Consider the following 19184-nt stretch of genomic DNA (forward strand, 5'->3'; position numbering starts at 1 on the left):
TCCATTGCAGGGGTACCACGGCTGCCTCTTAAGGCCCAGTGCCTGTTGCTCTTTATCCCTTTGACTTTCCTTTGTTCTCTGGCCATATGAGAAAACTGTTGCTCTTCCGCCTTCCATCCTGGTATAGTGAGAGGACAGAGAGGAAGTGACCTGACCTGTGTTCCCCCCTTTTAAGTGCTTGCTCTCTTTACCCCTTGGCTATTTCCCTGATCTATTTGACTGACTCCATCTTCTGTAGGTGAGATTAACATGACTCTTGCTGGTGCTCTTCCCCTGCCTGCTGCCCGCGGCCTACACCATCAGGTTCCTCCCATCCCCCTTCGACTGTGGGCCCTTCAGGTGTACTGAGCTGGGTCTGTCCTAGATGGATTGAACTAGGTCACCTGGTGCCCCTCTTCCCCCTTTTCCACTCCCACCATCACACATGTGCCACTAGAAGTGGTACATCTTTGGGACTCTTGCCACGAAGAATTTGCCTGCAATGAGAGCTCAGAATACAAATTAGATGAGTTCAGTAGACATAGTCTAAAGAGATACGTTACTGCAGAAAGAGGGAGGTTGAAAAATACTGTGTCCATGGGCCTCGTTTCAAATGTGAAAGCAAAGCTCTCCATCTACTGAGTAAAAAGATCTTCCGTGATTCAAGCTGATGGAAGACACTTCCCCCTTTATATGCCACCTTCTCATTTAGAAATGCTTGGTGTGGGGCCAGAGAGATAGCACATGGTTGACTCACACTGGATATCCGACACCCCATATGGTCCCCCAAAGCACCACCAGGAGTGATCTCTGAGCACAGAGCCAGGAGCAAGCCCTGAGCACTGCTGAGTGTGCCCCCCCCAAATAAACAAAAAGTGATATGCACTTGCCTGGCACACAACAGGCCTCCAGTTCAATCCCTAGCACCACCAAAGGTTACTTCAGAGCACAGAGCCAGGAACAGCCCCCAGCACCAACAGATATGGTCCTGGTCCCCAGCATCAATGGGGTGTGTCCCCCACACACACCATTGAGGAATAGTTGATGGGTCTAGTTTGAGTGGTGAGCAATTGTCTTCTAGATAAAGAGGGAGAAAAAAAGCAAAAATTCACATCTTTATGGAGCTTCTATGCTGCATGAGGAGGGACCATATGTATTCACAGGAATCTAAGTGGGGTCAGAAGTATGGGGCAAGCACCTTCACTCCTGTATGATCTGGTCCTTATACAGACTCTCAGCAGCCCAGACCTCCTCAAGCACTCACCCCACCAACAGTAGCAGGACAAGTCAGGGTATTTCATGTGTATTTTTGACAAAAATTTACGAACCTAAAAATGATTAGTCATGAGAGCAAATGAGGTTCTCCATTGATGCTACTGTTTCAGTCACATCTGATAGATTATTTTCTGCAAATTACCTTCTGATGAATAAGAATGAATGCCATAGTCTGTACACACCTAAAAAAAAATTCCACAAGCTCTGTAAATTGGTCCAGCTAAGCCCTTTTCTGTTCTCTCTCTATTTTGATCATTATTAGCACATCATAGCAGATTCCAGTTCAGCTTGTCCTAAATTAGTGTTTTCTCCACTTCTTTGAAAATAGGCTCACCCATATTTTGTTCCACATAGAATAGTCATAGAAATCCAATCTGCATTCACTTCAAACTTGGCATTAACTCCTTAGCAAAGGAGCGGAATCAGTAGCATCAGCCAATTGACTCATCAAGAACCATGGGAAAGTGCTGGAAATCACTCACATTGTTTTTGAATAGGACACTGCTTTCATGTCTACAGTTCTTCAAACAGCTGCTCTTGATGGAAATTGTTAACTCTTGGAACAAGCCTGTTTTCTCTGGATACATTTCTTCAGCTCCCACAATCAAACACAATGTAATTACTCCACTACTGGTAAATGAGGAACGTGATTTTTTTCAACTGGAAGAAAGGAGACTTCATGTTCTCCAGAGATAGTTTAGCTGGATTATGTCCAACAGCTGTGAATTTCTGATGAATTTGGAGATTTATCTGAGAAGATTAAAAGGAGGAGGGCAGAAAGTGCCGGAGAGGTAGTACACCGGTGGGTAAGACATTTGCCTTGCACATGGTTGACCTACGCTGGATCCCCGACACCCCATATGATTCCCCTAGCACCACCAGTAGTGATCCCTGAACACAGAGCCAGGAATAAGCTGTGAGCACTGCTGGGTGTGGCCCCCAAATAAAAAGTAATGTGACCTGTGTCACAGCCTCATCTCACCTCTAAGCTGCAACATCGAGGCTTGTAGGTGAACATCAAGCCTCCTGACTTAGCCACTCAGGAGCTATGAAAAACGAGAGGCCACCTGCCAAAGGGGACACAGGTCTCCACTCTCAGATCTGCTGTGAACTCTGAGCCAATTATGGACTAACTAATGGGCTGGGGAAACAAGCCACAGAGGTCACCACAAACGACCTCACTTCACATCACCCCTTGCCTAAGCCTCTCAATCTTCCAGCAGCCTGGACCCAATTGTAGGTATTTTTGAAAAGCACCGTGAGGTCATTCACCACAGTAACTTTGTCCCTGCCAGCCACCTCCGCCCCCACCACCCCAAATTCCAAGTCAGTCTTACATCTATGTCAAAAGTGACCTCCACGCAGGAGAGCAGAGGGAAACCGTATTTCCATCTTGCAGAAAAGGGTTTCGGGCATAGAGATGAATGGAATGTGAGAAGTTGTGAGGGATCGAGTACAGAGCCAGGGAGCTTCCTAGACATAAGTCCTAGACAAAATCCAAAGTGGCGGCCCCCATGGAGACCCATTCTACTCAGTCCCTACAGAGTGAAGTTCCAGCTCTTACGGGAAAGCAGTGGTAAGAGGCAGCTCACCACTCCGGTGGGGGGCATGGACAGTTGGTTGGGTGTGTCCAGGAGTTCGGTGGCATGCTGTAACCTGTCATCTCTTTCCAGTGGGAAAAACAGAATGTATGAAGTCATCCAAGAGACCATCGAAAATGACTTCCCCACTTTCCTGGGCAAGATCTTTGCTTTCCTCGCCAACCCGGGCCTCATCATCCCAGCCATTTTGCTGATGTTGTAAGTTAGTTGGGGTGGTCCTGGCTCTGCCACACGGAAACCTCCCCTTACCGCTGACACTTCCTTGGCAGCTTTTTCTTTGGGGGTCTCTGTGGTCTGCATTTCCCAGAAGCAGATCCTGAGACTGAGATTCAAATGCCAGTCAAATGGGGTGGGGAAGGGAGAGGAGGAAGGGACGGGAAGATGCATCATATCACTGTAAGGACTTTCATGCTGCTGGGGCACTCCAGGAAATAATATGCCCTGTTAGCCTGCTCAGGGGTGAGGGATCCAGGGCATCTGTGCTTTTGGGGGGAATGGGGGATGGTTCACACCCAGAGATGCCCAGGAGTACTATCTTGGCATTCCATATGGGATATGTATTCATGTTCATATGGGATATGGGATGCCAAGGTTTGAACCTGGGTTGACCACGTGTAAGGCAAATGCCCTACCTGCTGTTCTATTGCTTTAGATCCAATCCAGGGCATTTGTATACCAGATCCTGGTGCTGGCTGAGTGTAGCTTGGAGGTGTGAAAGTGTGTGTGGATGGGAGTGACTAATTCCTTGGTGATTTGACTGCTGTGTTCAGGGGTGAGATGACTTCTGTGTGGGGTGGAGAGGAAACTTCACACATGCAAATGATACTGGAGTTACTGAAAGCAGCTCAGATATGTGGCATAGGTGTGGGTTCCGATTCTCTGTAACACCCTCTAGAATGTTCCCTTGAAATGTCAGAGGGCTGAGTCTCAGGGATGCTGAGGAGATCCTTGGCCATTCCCAGAGCATCCTGCATATCAGAATATTGGTTCATTCTGTATCTCCAACACTGGCCTGATACCTAGGACATAAAAGACAATGAATGCTCAAGAAAAGTAGGAAAGGAAGAAAAAAGAATGTGGGAAGCAAGGATCCTGAACTTGAGGTAACTGTCATCAGCAACGCACTGGTAAAAATAATAGTTTTCTTCTTTTTAAAAAGCAACTGGATAGTGGAGTTTATGCTTCCTTCAGTCATCTTAATCAGTGACTGAATAAATAACAGTATTCCTACATTAAAAAAATATAATAAGATAAAATCTACTGGGCTGAGCAATAGCACAGCAGGTAGGCTATTTTCCTTGCACTCAGCCAACCTAGGTTCAATCTTCAGTATTCCATATTGTCCCCCAAACACCGCCAGGAGTGATCCCTGACTGCAGAGCCAGGAATAACGCCTGAACACCACTGGGTATGAACCCAAAAAAAAAACCCTACTGGGTATACTTTTTTAAATTATGAAATATGAGCCAATCCTGGTTCAATCCCTGTCACCACATCACACTCCAAGCACTTTCATAAATAACCTCTGAGCACAGAATCAGGAGTAAGCCCTGAACACTATGAGGTGTGACCAACCTCCCCCAAAAAATTATAAAATATTGTTATTTTTTAAAAAAACAACCATGTATAACATCACAATGTTAAACAGATTTAAATACTTACCAATATTTGTTTCTGATCTCTCTCTTTTTATTTTTTTTATTATTTTTTTGGGCTGGAGTGATAACACAGCGGTAGGGCCTTGCACGCAGCCAACATGGCCGACCCGAGTTCGATTCCTCCACCCCTCTCAGAGAGCCCGGCAAGCTACCGAGAGTATCTCGCCCACACGGCAGAGCCTGGCAAGCTCCCCGTGACATATTCAATATGCCAAACACAGTAACAACGAAGTCTCCAATGGAGACGTTACTGGGCCCGCTCGAGCAAATCGATGATCAACGGGAGGACCTTTACTTTACTTTTACTTTTTTTTTTTTTTTGCTTTTTGGGTCACACCTGGCGATGCACAGGGGTTACTCCTGGCTCTGCACTCAGGAGTTACTCCTGGCGGTGCTCAGGGGACCATATGGGATGCTGGGAATTGAACCCGGGTCGGCCGCGTGCAAGGCAAACGCCCTACCCACTGTGCTGTCTCTCCAGCCCCTCTCTTTCTCTTTTTAAAAGAACTCAAGTGTTACAGCCACACTTCAAGCCATACCTAACCCTTCCATTCTTCCTCAAAGGTAGCAACCATTTAGATGTGTTTCTCATCATTTCTACACATATCCTTGTTATGCATGAGTGCGCTCTTGTTTTCTGAGTTTAAAATTTTAGCTTTCCTCACTCAACATTATGTTCAGAGATTTATTGTTGTGGAGTTACCAGCACGTTTCCGTGGCTCAGCCGTGTTCCACTGCAGGGGAAGCCACAGATAACCGCCCCATCATTCCTCTTTCACCTGCTGCAAACGCAAGTTTGCAACATCCCTGGATGTATCTCTCAGCACAAATGTGACTGCTTCTCTAAGACAGACCACACCTCTGGGTGTGGAATTGCTAGGTCCTGGGTTCATGTTTCTGCCATCATTCTAAGGCATGCAAAATGGCTCTCTAAAATCAAAGAATCTTGGGGCACAGCGGGTAGGGCATTTGCTTTGCACGCAGCTGACCCGGGTTCGAATCCCAGCGTCCCATATGGTTCCCCGAGCACCGCAAGGAGTGATTCCTGAGTGCAGAGCCAGGAGTAACCCCTGTGCAATGCCCAGGTGTGACCCAAAAAAGCAAAAATCAAATCAAATCAAATCAAAGGATCTCCTTATACCCAGGTTTCAAGCGTCCTTTCCTTCAAGTCCTGGCTTGAAGAAGGCTGGCATCATGGGGAGAGCTTCCACTGCCCAGTGATGGCCTGGGGAAATTCTAGAATGGGACACCAAAACTGCTCCTTGAAAGGAGCAAGGGGAAAGACTTAGAGAGAAAGCGGGCTTGGGAGGAGCAGTCCCCAGGAACATGGCACCCTATGCCCTCTGTTCTTCCCTGGCAGCAGAGGAGCCACTGAGCACACACACTGAGTAGGCGCTGGCAAGGCTGCCTTGGCCCGTCTTCCCTTCTCGCCTCTTGTTGCCAAATGTGGGCTATTTCTACCCCAAAGTACACAGAACTCAAGATGACCACTTGGGCTTTTGCAAAAAGGGAGTGCTTTGCTGGCTTAACTGTCTGAGCCAAATAGTGCAGTTCAAATTTATCTCCCTGGCTCTTTTCAGGGAGACATTTACAAGAAGAAAAAAATGCTTGGGATGGAAAATGAAGGAAATGCTTAAGAATGGGGGACAAGGGACTTCAGCCTGATGGGTTTTGATTGACTCAGGCCATCCTATTAAACTGAGAGAACTTGAAGTTGTTCCAGGTGGGTGAAGTGGATTTTCCCAAAAACAGTAGGTTTCCTGGGCAGCTCCTGAAATATTCTAGGTCTGCTGACTCCAGGCAGTCTCACCTCCTATGTTGCTAGTGACTTGGTTGAAGTAAAGAGCACGGAAGGGAATAGCCTCAAGAGAGTGAGTATTGGTATCCAAGAGCTATTACAGTGGCTAGAATGCTTGCCTTGCATGTAGTGGACTCAATTTCAATCTCCAGTATCTCACATGGTCCTCCAACCCACAGGAGTGATCCATAGTACAGGGCCAGAAGTAAGCCCTGAATACAGCCAGTGTGGCACAAAGAGAAAAAAAAAAAGAGCAAGTATTGGGTCCTGAAAAATATTACAGTGAGTAAGGCACTTGCCCTGCACATAGCTGACCTGAGTTCTATCCTCAGTTCCCCAAGCTGCTAGGAGTGATTCCTGAGTGAAGAGCCTGGAAATAGCCCTGAGAACCACTGAGTGTGGCCAAAAATAAATAAATAAATAAATAAATAAATAAATAAAATAAGAGAGAGAGAAATAGAGGGGTTGGAGTAATAGTACAGTACAGCTGGGTAGGGCTCTTGCCTTGCACATGGCCCACCCAGGTTTTATCTTCGGCGTCCCATACGGTTCCCTGACCCCCACCAGGAGTGATCTCTGAGTGCAATGCCAGGAATAAGTTCTAAACACTGCTGGGTGTGGCAGAGAAAGACATACACACACACACACACACACACACACACACACACACACACACACACACAGCTACAGCCTTTCTACCAACCCACTTCCATACCCCAGGAAATGCCTGAGAGGATTAGGATGGGGAAAGTCTTCTACCAGCACATGTCCACGTGGACGGTCCTGTCTGACTCCATGAGGCAGCTTTCAGGCGGCTCCCTCTGAGTTCCGCTTAATTTTCATGGCATGGGAACTTGTCCCCATCATCCAGTTTCACAGGGGTGAGGTTGGAGTGAGGAATTGCTCTTTGCAGGAGAAGGAAAGTCGGTCTTTGACTCCACCAGGTTCATTGTCTCCTTTACAAAAAAGAATTTCAGAAAGGCAATGAATTGTGAAATGAAATTTTTTTTTCAAGAAATACATGGGAAGAAAGAAGAGAAACATGTTGAAGGAAGAACAGGAGAGTGAACATCTCAAGTTAAAATGTAGAAATGATGGGGGAGGCCGCACAATGGAGGATGAACGTCCCCCTAGTTGAGATGAGGGTGATCCCCAGGATGGGGAATATGCCCCCACTTCTTTCTGAAAAGTTAGTTTTATTGGGTTTTCTAAAACCCCCTCCCTCCACTTGCTTCAGTTACTTCTGTGTAGGTAAAGTCTGTTGCTAGGACGTTGTCAAGGGGAAGAGCTGGGAAATTTTGATGGTCTTTTTCCTATTCTCATCACAGTCCATGTTTCTGCCCTGGAGCCTCTCCTCTCCAGGGGCACAGCAGATGTTCTGGGCCTTAGTTCTGCATCTCAGTGGGTCCCCAGCCTTTTCAAAAGGATTTATGCATCTCAAGCACCTCCATGCCTTTGGGTTAGTTTGATGTGGGGCTTTCTGCCTGCCTGCCTGCAACAAAGTCATCTGCCATCTGAACTTTTCTACAAAACTCTATATACAATTTTTTTGGGTTTGGGGGCCACACCCAGTGGTGCTCAGGAGTTACTCTTGGTTCTGAACTCAGGAATCACTCCTGGTAGTGCTCGGGGGACCATATGAGATGCTTGGGATCAAACCCAAGTCAGATGCATGCAAGGCAAGTGCCCTACCTAGTACACTATTCCTCCAGTCTCTCCTATCAAGCTATATTTTTATTATTCCTCAGGTTGAATCTTTCAGCTAATCTACACTAAGTATTTACCATTTGAAAAAAAAATTTTTTGCAGTGCTAGGGATCAAACTCAGGACCTCACAAATGCAAGGCCTATGCTCTAACCCCATCCCCAGTCCCTTAAAAGAAATTCTTAAAACCAGAGAGATAATACAAGGGCTAAGTCGTTTGGCTTGAACATAATTGTTCCTGGTTTAATTCCTGGAACCCCATATGGTCCCCCAAGCACCACGTGGAGTAACCCCTGAACACAGAACCAGGAGCAAGCTCTGAGCACTGACAGGCATGGCCCCAAAAACATCAAAGGGGGGCTGGAGCGATAGCACAGCAGGTAGGGCGTTTGCCTTGCACGCAGTCAACATGGCTGACACAGGTTCGATTCCCAGCATCCCATATGGTCCCCGAGCACCGCCAGGAGCAATTCCTGAGTGCATGAGCCTGGAGTAACACCTGAGCATCGCCGGGTGTGACCCCCCCCCCAAAAAAGCAAAGGATTTCTTTTCTCCTTTTTTCTTTTCCAATTGAATCACCGTGAGCTACACTTACAAAGCTTTCATGTTTGAGTTTCATTCATACAATGATCAAACACCCATGCCTCCACCAGTGTACATTTTCCACCACCAATGTCCCCAGGATCCCTCCACCCGCCCCCATTCCACCGCACCCCCTGACTCTATGGCAGACAATTTCAACGAAGGATTTCTTGACTTTCTCTAGTATCAATCAAAATTGTTTCCTGGTGGCCAGAGAGATAACACAGGGGTTAAGACTCATGTCTTACCCGAGGCCAATCCCAGTTCAATCCCTGGAACCACATGGTCCCCTGAGCATCCCAGGGTAGAGTCCTGAGGGCGCTGCCCCCAGTGCTACAGGGTAATTCTGGCACTGCAGTCCTTGAGCAGCGCCTTATTAGTCCCTCACATTAAGACGCTAACCTGCTGGCCAAGAGTGACTGAGAAGGATGCTCCCCTGCAAAAGAAAATAGAAACAAAATTGTCTCCTGCACAGATCAGATCATGGGAACTGGATCCTTTGCTCTTTTGGAGGGGAACTCTGTCAGGTTTTATTCTGTTCCAGGTTTATCTGTTTTAGTCTTATGTTTGGTAAAAGCAGAGTTCTATATTAGTAAATAGAATGGTTTGCCCGAAAGAAATTTCTGCTTTCACTGTTATAAATATATCTTTCTGCTTTCACTATTATAAATACATCTTGATTTTGATAATATCTATATTGTGTGCGTAGTTAAATTTAAAAAAAAACACAACTCCCTATATAATTTTAGTGATATAAACAAAACTTCAACATCCTGGCACCTTTACCAATAGGACTTATCCCATATCTGCCACCTTAGACAAAAATTGAAGCAAGTTGGGCTGGAGGGATGGTTCAAAGAGCTGAAGTATAGGCTTTCTATGGAGGAGGTCTGGTTCTGACTCCAAGGCCACATGGTCCCCGGCACCAGCAGCTGTGACCCAAAACAAAGAAAACTTTGAGGCAAATTGAGATAAGGCTCAGTAAAAGAAATCACTAGTTTAGTTTTGATTCTGAAACCCCAGAATTCATTTTTTTAAACTTTTTTATTGAATCACTGTGAGATTGTTGTTGGGATGTTGGGACGCTATTATTGTTTTTGCTATTGGGTCACAACTGATCGTGGCTTAGGGCAGACTCCTGGCTCACCTACTCCTGTTTCTGTGCTCAGGGTCCACTCCTAGCACCCTTGAGAGACTTTATGTGGTGCCACGGATCCAACCTAGACTGGCTGCATGCAAGGCAAGTACCTTCTCTCCAGTCCTGGTGGTAGATCTTTTTGGAATGTAAGTTAGAGAAGCTCAGGTAAAGATTATGGTTATAGAAGAATGTCTTTGGGAAAATCAGTTCTTTTTTTTGGCCACACCTGGCAACGCTCAGGGTTTACTCCTGGCTCTCCACTCAAGAATCACTCCTGGTGGTGCTTGGGGACATGAGATGCTAAGGATCCAACCTGACGAGCCGTGTAAGGCAGATGCCCTACCTGCTATACTATCTCTCCGGGCCAAGATCAGTCCTTGATTATCAGTTAAACCCCCCTCTTCTCTCCTCCAAACTTCCTGTTCTATTTTTGCCCTCACTGGGACACTCTGAGGGCTTGGTGGAAGGAGACAGCAGGAAACTCAGTTTTCATAGTTGTCAGGGAAACCTTTAGCTCAGTGACTCCTTTTGATGCATTGCACAGTGCTTGATAGTTTTCGCCTAGAAAACATTTAGTTCAGGGGCTGGAGTGATAGCACAGCAGGTAGGGCATTTGAGTATTTGTCTTGCATGCCGCCAACCTGAGTTCGATTCCCAGCATCCCATATGGTCCCAGAGCACCGCCAGGAGTAATTTCTGAGTGCAGTGCCAGGAGAAACCCCTGTGCATCGCCGGGTGTGACCCAAAAAGCAGAAAAAAAAAGGAAAAGAAAACATTTAGTTCAGTTAAAAATGTAGAGTTTTGGGTTTGGTTTTTGTTTGGCTTTTGAAAAAGTCAGATCTGCTTTTTTTCTCCCCCAAAGTGTAGAAAGCACCATGCTAAGAGAAGCAAGCCAGACCCAGCGACAGACATCAGGGGCTTGGCTTATAGAAGTATGTAGAGCAAGCAATTCACATAAAATGATGAGCTTTCGCATAAGGAGGAAAAAGAAATGGGGAGTTGCTTAATGGATGCAGCCTCTGTTGGGATGTTAATGAATGAATTCTGGAAGTGGTGGGAGTGACTTTACAACACAGCAAAGGTACTTACTGCCCAGACTCATGCATGCTAAATGAAAACCTTTATACTAGTATATTTCACCATTACTAAAAAGAATTTTTAAGAAAACCTAGATAAAAAGTATTTTAAGGAGCTAAAGAGACAGTAGAGAGATTAGGTCGCAAACCTTGAATGTTTCTGGCCTGGTTTCAGTTCCTGGCACTGCCTGAGCCCCTGAGCATTGCCAGGCTCTATCCCAGAAACCCCTGGGCACTGCCAGGGTAGCCCAGGTGGGCCCCAGCACAAATGGGAGATGCTCACTGCATCCTCAGGCCCTGGTTCTGGACCATCTGGTCTGGTTGGCTGAGAATCATTTAGTGTCTCCAGAGCAGCATTTTGGAGGCCCCTCTCTGGCCGCCTTCCACCCCACAACACACATATACACACAAAAAGGTATTTTAATTCAGTGGTCATCAATCTTGGCTGACTCCCATGGGGATCTCCAGCCAGTATCCAGCAGGCCACACTGCAGTCCTCTGAGGGTGTGTGTGTGTGTGTGTGTGTGTGTCTGTGTGTGTGTCTGTGTCTGTGTGTGTCTGTGGTGTAGGTGTGTGTGTGTTGGTGTGTGTCTGTGTGTATGCGCGCACACCCGTGCGCGTGAGTTTGTGGCTGAGAGGGGAAGCCTCTGCACCAGCTTTAAGAAGCTGATGTGAATGATGCTTGCACGGTGCGCCCCCTGGTGGGGCTGTCAGAATCAACAGTTTCCCAAAAGTGCCTGTGTCCAGGGTGTGAGTCCAGAGTCCTGCGGACATCAGGCGGGAAGCTAAGAGGTTAGGAAGGCGGCAAAAGCACTGCTGTGTTCTGACACAGACTGCATGTCATGAATAGCATCAGGAACAAGGTGGTCATGCTCAGTGACAGACACGGGTGAACTTCACTTCCAGCATGCACGTAGAAAAAAAAATCTACTAATTAACCAAGAAAAAATATGGGGGTGATGTTGGTGGGGCCCACAGGTGACTTTATGTGAAGTGGGGAGGAGAAAGAAAGTCACTTTCTCCCCAACCGCCCCTGTCAACCGGGACTCAGGGTTACTGGGTTCTTGTCTCACCTCACAGAAAGGAATTTCAGGAGTAGACAGGCAGTGAAATAAATAGATTTTATTTGGAGGGTTTTTAAGGTGTGGAAGAGGTGAGAGTGAAACAGAGTAACGTACTCAAGAGAGGACACGGGCTTCTCCAAGGGCGGAGAGAGCCCCTACACACATCCTAGCACTAGACACGAAAACATGAAAGTACACATCTCAAGAGGGGAGATGCGGGCGACGCATGTGCTCAGGCACCACATGTGCTTGGCCACATGGGTGCAAACAGCACATGGTCTCTGGCAGCATAAGCAGCATAAGGGTGCCCTTCCTTTGTACAGGGTGGCCTTTATAGGTTTCTCCAACCTGCCCCCAGGTGGGCCTGTTGCTAAGGAGGTTGGGGGGGGGGGTTGGGAGTGGTGATGGTCTTCTTTGAAATTCCTTTCCTGGCCTTTTGTTCCTGCTGGAGCTTCTCTGGGTCTGTTGCTGTAGATAGGTGACAACAATCTTGCCTTAATTCCTGTTTTTCCTATTTTCTGCCGGCCTGGCTTTTGCCATTTCCTTGGGAGGGGCCTTCCCTGTCTACCTGCCTACATGGGGGGTGGGGGGGGGTTACCTCCACCAGTACACAGAGCCTCCTCCTGAGGACTCCTCCTGAGGGCTGAGAGGGGGAGCTGGGACTGTAGGCTAGCCTCCCGCCACATCTACTGGCCCCGCTTACAGGAAGCCCACCTTGATTTCCTGAGAAAGAGAAGGAAATGCTTGTCATTTCCCAAGATCAAAGTATACTACAGGGACACCTTTGTCTTTTGCAGTCTGGCCATCTACTACCTGAACTCAGTGTCCAAAAGCCTCTCACGAGCGAATGCCCTGCTGAGGAAGAAAATCCAAGCGGTGAGTCTGTGGGGAGTGGCAGACTGAGGAGGGGTTAGAAGATCATTTTGTCGTTTTGTTTTGTTTGGGGGCCACACCCAGCTGTGCTCAGGGCATACTCCTGGCTCTGCCCTCAGGAATCACTCCTGGCGGGTTTGGGGACCAAATGGGGTGCTGGGGATGAAGCCCAGGTTTGATGCATGCAAGGCAAGCGCCCTACCCACTCCACCCCCAAGATGCTATTGCCCATTTCCCTGGGAGCCCAGCTGCGTGCCTTAAGGGTGCACTTTTTTTTAATAGTTTTATATAGCTTTTTTTGTTATTAATTTTATTAAATCACCGTGAGATAATTACAAGCTTCCATGTTTGGGTTACAATCACAAAATGATCAAACACCCATCCCTCCACCAGTGCACATTCCCCACCACCAATATCCCCGGTATACACCCCCCCCCCCCCCCGTTTCCCACCCTCCCTCTGCCTCCAGGACAGACATGATTCCCCATAATCTCTCTCTACTTTTGGGCATTATGGTTTGCAATACAGACACTGAGAGGTTATCATGTTTGGTCCTTTATCCACTTTCTGCACACATCTCCCATCCCGACCAATTTCTCCAGCCATCTTTTTCTTAGCGATCCCTTCTCTATTCCAGCTGCCTTCTCCCCTTTGCTCCTGAGGCAGGCTTCCAGCTATGAAGGGCGCTCTTCTAAACCAGTTCCCCTCCCCCATTCTCATTCTGGGAAATGGCTGCAGAATTCTGCATTCCTACAGGAGGCTTTTTGAGAGAACCTGGCCCCAATGGGCTAATTTTTCAGAGGCTGCTAAAGAGCAGGGGAAATTTTAAGAAACTCAGCGTGGCTCTTCCTACATAATAAAGCCAATCCCCGAAACAAATCCTTCAGATTAAAACTACATTATAGGGGGCCAAGAAATGGCACAGAGCTAAGGTCTTACCTTGCATTCTGCCAACCCCTGTTCCATCCCCACTTAATCACTTAAGTCACTTAACTTCCCGTTAGTCGGCGATTTGCTCGAGCGGGCGCCAGTAACGTCTCCATTTGTCCCTGTCGCGTGCTAGTGTAGCCCAATGGCATCTCTTCGCTCCGGGAACATGGAGGTCCTCAAACCGATCGTTCATGATCTTGACAAAGAAGTCTGACCATCTGGTAGGTGGGCGGCCACGCGGTCTTTTGACATCCCGTGGAATCCAATCAGTAACAGCTCTAGTCCAACGGTCGTCTTTAAATCTCATTACGTGACCAGCCCATCTGATTTTCGACACCTTGGCATATGAGACAGCGTCCCTGATCCTTGATCGTCGACGGATGTCAGAACTCCGGATTCGTTCTCTCATTTGAGTGAAACGTGTTATTCCAAGCATAGCTCTTTCTATTCTTCTTTGGGAGACCTGAATGGCGTTCTCATCTTGTTTGCGTAGGGCCCAGGTCTCTGAGGCATATGTTAATGCAGGAAGAACAGTGGAATCAAAGAGATGTGCCCGGAGCCGGAGGTTCTTCGTCCTCTTAGCTATTTCTTCGACGTTCTTGAAGGCGTTCCAAGCCGCTCTCTTCCTCCTGCGCAGCTCGGGTGCCAGGTCATTTCTCATGTTGACCTCTCGACCTAGGTACACATAGCTGTTGCATTCAGAGATGGTCGTTCCATTGAGAGCGAATGGGGCGTCAGGAACAAGGCTGTTTCTCATAAACATTGTCTTCGTAAGATTCAGCTGTAGTCCTACCTTTCCACACTCACGGTCAAAGTCGGCCAGCATTTGTGCCGCTTGGCTGATGTTTGGTGTTATTAAAACAATGTCATCAGCAAAGCGGAGGTGGTGTAGTTGCCGACCATCTATCTTCACTCCCATTCCTTCCCATTCCAGTCATCGCATGATGTTCTCGAGGGTGGCACTGAAGAGTTTCGGTGAAATGGTATCACCCTGCCGCACCCCTCTCTTGACATCAACGATCACTTCTTTGTAGAATGGTGAGATCCTGGTAGTGAATCCGCAATACAGCTCACGGAGGATCCTGATGTATTGGGCTTGAATGCCCTGATTGGCTAGGGCTTCAATGACCGCTTCCGTCTCAACAGAATCAAAGGCCTTCTTTAAATCAATGAACGTTAAGCAGAGCGGCATCTTGAACTCCCGAGAAACCTCAATGAGCTTGGTTACCGTGTGGATATGGTCGATGGTGCTGAATCCTTTGCGGAACCCTGCTTGCTCGCATGGTTGTCCTTCATCTAGTGTTCTGCCAATCCTATTCAGGATGACTCGAGTGAACAGCTTGTAGATGACAGACAATAGGCAGATCGGGCGATAGTTGCCAATGTCATGGATGTCTCCCTTCTTGAACAGTAGTACGGTCCTGCTGGTTTTCCATTGGGACGGAACCTTGCATTCAGACAGGTAGCGAGTGAAGAGCCGAGCCAGTGTATTGATGAGTACTGACGGCAGGTTCTTCAGGTGTTCAGGTCTGACCTTGTCTGGGCCGGGTGCTGTTTGCTTCTTTACCAACGAAATGGCGTGTCGGATTTCGGAAGGGAGAACGTTAGGAACGACATACCCATCCTGTGGAATTTGGTATGTCGGCAAGTGGACATGGCTATCGAAGAGATTTGAGTAGAAGTCATGGATAATCTTCTCCATTGCCGTTCTGGAGGATGTGATGGATCCATCAGGACGTCGGAGGGCAGTCATCTTGGTCTTATAGTTGGCGAAGGACAGGCGGGCGTTACGAATACTTTTCCCGGCTTCTGCCGCATCTATCAGTACTTCTGCTCTTCTCTCTTTGAGGTCTTCCTTGATCGCATCTCTGCACTGCTTTGCAAGCTCGGAGGTTAGCTTGCGGTTGCCTGAGGCATGCGCCAAACCACGCTGGCGAATTAGCTCAAGAGTTTTCGAAGATAGGCGACTTTTTGTGGCTATCTCTCTCTTGGCGTTCCTCGCACATTCATGGAGGTGCTGAACCAGTCGATCGTATTCCTCGTCAATGTTGTCAACAATGGCATCTTCCCATGTCCCCCGAAGTACCACTAGGAATGGTTCCTGAATGCAGAGTCAGGACTAAGCCCTACGTACCATCAGGTGTGGCTAAAACTTCCCCAAGATCATAAAAAATAAAACAAGGGGCCGGATAGTACAGCAGGTAGGGCATTTGCGTTGCATGCGGCCGACCTGGGTTCTATCCCCAGCATCCCATACGGTCCCCCAAGCACCGCCAGGAGTAATTCCTGAGGGCAGAACCCCTGAGCATCACTGAGTGTGACCCAAAAAGATAAATAAATAAATAAATCACTGTCACTGTCCTCCCAGTGTTCATCGATTTGCTCTAGCGGGCCCAGTAACATCTCCATTGTGACAATTGTTACTGTGTTTGGCATATTGAATACATCACAGGTAGCTTGCCAGACTTTGCCGTGCGGGCGAGATACTCTCAGTAGCCTGCCGGGCTCTCTGAGAGGGGCGGAGGAATCAAACTCAGGTTGGCCACGTTGGCCGCTTGCAAGGCAAATGCCCTACCCGCTGCACTATAATAAAATAAAAAATATATGTTTAATTTTTTTTAAATTAGAGACCAAAGAGAGAGTGAAGTGCTTCCTGCCAACCCCAGTCCAATCCTGGTTACCATATATGGTCCCCTGAGCATCACCAGGAGTGACTCCTGAGCACAGAGCCAGAAAGAGCCTTTAAGCACTGCTGGGTGTGGTATAGCATAGTTTTTAATAAAACTATATTATAAATACTGAAGGGAAATAGTGTGGCTAAAATGACACATGGCTTGTGTCTCAGACCCCAGGGGTCCTTAAGTCCCTTTCCAGTCTCTCAACATCCGCTGCTCCCAACTTCTGGCCACTGTCTGCCCATATCCAGCCCCGCCCAGGAGGTAAAGGCGAACCCAGCCCTCTCCAAGCCTCTCCTCTCCCCTTCCTCACTACCAGGTCCCTGCCCACACTGCCTCAGGGACACCTCCCCACACAGAGAAATCACTAGAGGAATGAAGGGGTCCTGGCCTGGCCTGTTCCTTTACGTGCTGTGTGAGCCTGGGTCCCGGGATCACCCACTCTGATCAGTCCTGAGACCATAAGCCAGCTAGGGTGATACTGAGAACTGAAAACAGGCTCGTCACCCAAGACTCTTGCCATTCTGCACTCAGCCCCACAGCACCCATTTCCCCAGCCCGGACTCAGAGATCCTTGTTCCCCGCAGCTCCGAGAAGTTGAGAAGAGCCACAAATCAGTCAAAGGCAGAACCCCAGGCCAAGATTCCAAGGATGTTTCTAAAGGTAGCTCTGAAATTGCCACCCAGCTCCCAGCCACAAAAGAAGGTAAGCTGGGGGTCATGGTTGTCACAAGGCCACACAGAGAGGTGTGAAGGGCGTTTGGCTCCATAGCGGAACATGTATGCCCAGGCATGCAGGAGGCCCTGGGCATGATCCCTGCACTGCACGCCACCAACGCACCACCAGGAAGAGCTGGTGGCCCTGAATACTGCCCATGTGATCCTCGTGAAACCAGCAAATACAGAAACAACAACTGTTACCGCCTTAAATGACTGGGATTAAAATCAGGCTTCTGGGGCTAGAGCGATAGTACAGTGGGTAGGGCATTTACCTTGCATGCGGTCGACCTGAGTTCGATTCCCAGCATCCCATATGGTCCCCGAGCACCACCGGGAGTAATTCCTGAGTGCATGAGCCAGGTACCCCTGAGCATCGCCAGGTTTGACCCCCCAAAAAAAAAAGAAAAAAAAGAGAGAGAGAGAGAGAGAAAGAAAGAAAGAAAGAAAGAAAGAAAGAAAGAAAGAAAGAAAGAGAAAGAGAAAGAAATCAGGCTTCTGGTGCTCAGGAAGATGGTTCAAACCTGACAGGGACAAGGACCCGGGTTCCATGCCCAGCACAGCATCCCCACACCCAAGCACCACCCAGGGGCAGCCCTGGAAGCCCCTGCAGTACCGAACCACTAGACTGAGCTTTGAGCAGCACAGCCAGGCAGAGTGTAGCTGGGCATCGCCCCTGGGCCTCTGAGCAGGACGTGGGAGCCATTTAACTTTAGAAAGAGTAGAGGGGCCAGAGCACAGCAGGTAGGGCGCTTGCCTTGCACGCGGCTGACCCAGGTTCCATCTCCCGCATCTCATGTGGTCCTCCAAGTACTGCCAGGAGTAACTCGTAGGCGTAAAGCCAGGAGTAAGCATTGGCGTGATCCAAAAAAATCAGAGAGGGAATCATACCCAGTAAACCCAGAGGTGCCCAGGATTTATTACTGCCTCTGCACTTAGAGATGACTCCTAGCCAGGCTCAGAGGACCACGTGCTGTGCTGGGGATCAAACCAGGGTGGGTTATATGCAAAGAAAGCACCTTGCCTGTGACATATTACTCTCTGGCCCAGAAACCAGAAATCTGACAACTCTCGGCTATATGAAGCTGTACACATTAAAATAAGAATAATAAATCACAGTGTTGACTTCATGCTGGGGGTGGAGGTCCCCACTCTACACACATAGAGGCTCAGGTACAACAAGCACTTGACCAATTTCCTGGAGTAAGGAGCTCGGTCCTAGGAGCAGGGCAGCTGTGTGGGAGGAGGGGGCCATCCCACCCTTTCCCCTGTTGGGCTGGCTCATTTCTGTCCTCTGTCTCTGCCCACGGTTTCTATGGCGACTGTTCTTTATGCTCCTTGCAATCGAGTCTATTTTAAATTGAGGTTTATTACATCCTATTAGTTTCAGGTGTATAACAGTGCAGTCGCTGTGCGCATGTATTGAACTATGATCAGTACCGTCTAGTTAACATCCATCCCCACACAGTTACAATGATTTTTTTATTATGATAAGAACCTTTCAGAGCTACTCTCTTACCACTTTTAAATATGCAGTAGAGGCATAACAGGCAGCAATAAATTGAAAAGTGCAGTAAAGAATGGCGGGCGGGGACTGGCGCGGTGGTACAATGGGGAGGGCGCTGGACTTGCAGGCTGCCAACCCAGGTTCGATCCCCAGCACCCCACGTGGTCCCCCAAGCCCATTAGGAGTGATCCCTGCGCACAGAGCCAGGTATGAGCCCTGAACACTGCCAGGTGTGGCCTGAAAAATTAAAAAAAGAAAAATTGGGAGAAAAAATTATGTTGTGGGACAAGTCCAGGGTTTAGGTTATTTGCCTCATGCCAGATGCCCCTGCATCCTGGTACTGTGGTGGTCACCCAAGCACTGCTGAGAGGGATTCCTAAGCATAGCGTCAGAAGAGCCACTGAGAGAGAGGTGTGGGGAGAGAGAGGAGGCAGGAGAGTGAGAGAGAGAGAGAGAGAGAGAGATGAGAGAGAGAGAAAGAAAAAGAGAGAGAGAGAGAGAGATTTGGGGCTGGAGAGATAGTGCAGTGGGTAAGGCACTTGTTTTGCACACAGTCAACCCAGGTTCAATCCCAGCATCCCCTCACCCCACCAGGAGTGATTCTTGA

At 48.2% G+C, this 19184-nt stretch overlaps 1 protein-coding gene across 1 annotated transcript in view; it reads left to right on the plus strand.

Annotated features, from left to right (window-relative positions):
- The window catches only part of TMC2 (transmembrane channel like 2), a 133225-nt gene that overhangs the window by 100902 nt on the left and 13139 nt on the right, over positions 1–19184 (plus strand). The window contains exons 16-18 of the mRNA XM_056121572.1: positions 2928–3053; positions 12674–12752; positions 16942–17059. Coding sequence (XP_055977547.1) covers positions 2928–3053; positions 12674–12752; positions 16942–17059 — 323 coding nt within the window. The remainder of the gene's footprint in view (positions 1–2927; positions 3054–12673; positions 12753–16941; positions 17060–19184) is intronic.

This window comes from Sorex fumeus, unplaced genomic scaffold, assembly GCF_029834395.1.
Source record: "Sorex fumeus unplaced genomic scaffold, SorFum_2.1 ptg000044l, whole genome shotgun sequence".
In the NCBI taxonomy this organism is placed as follows: Eukaryota; Metazoa; Chordata; class Mammalia; order Eulipotyphla; family Soricidae; genus Sorex; species Sorex fumeus.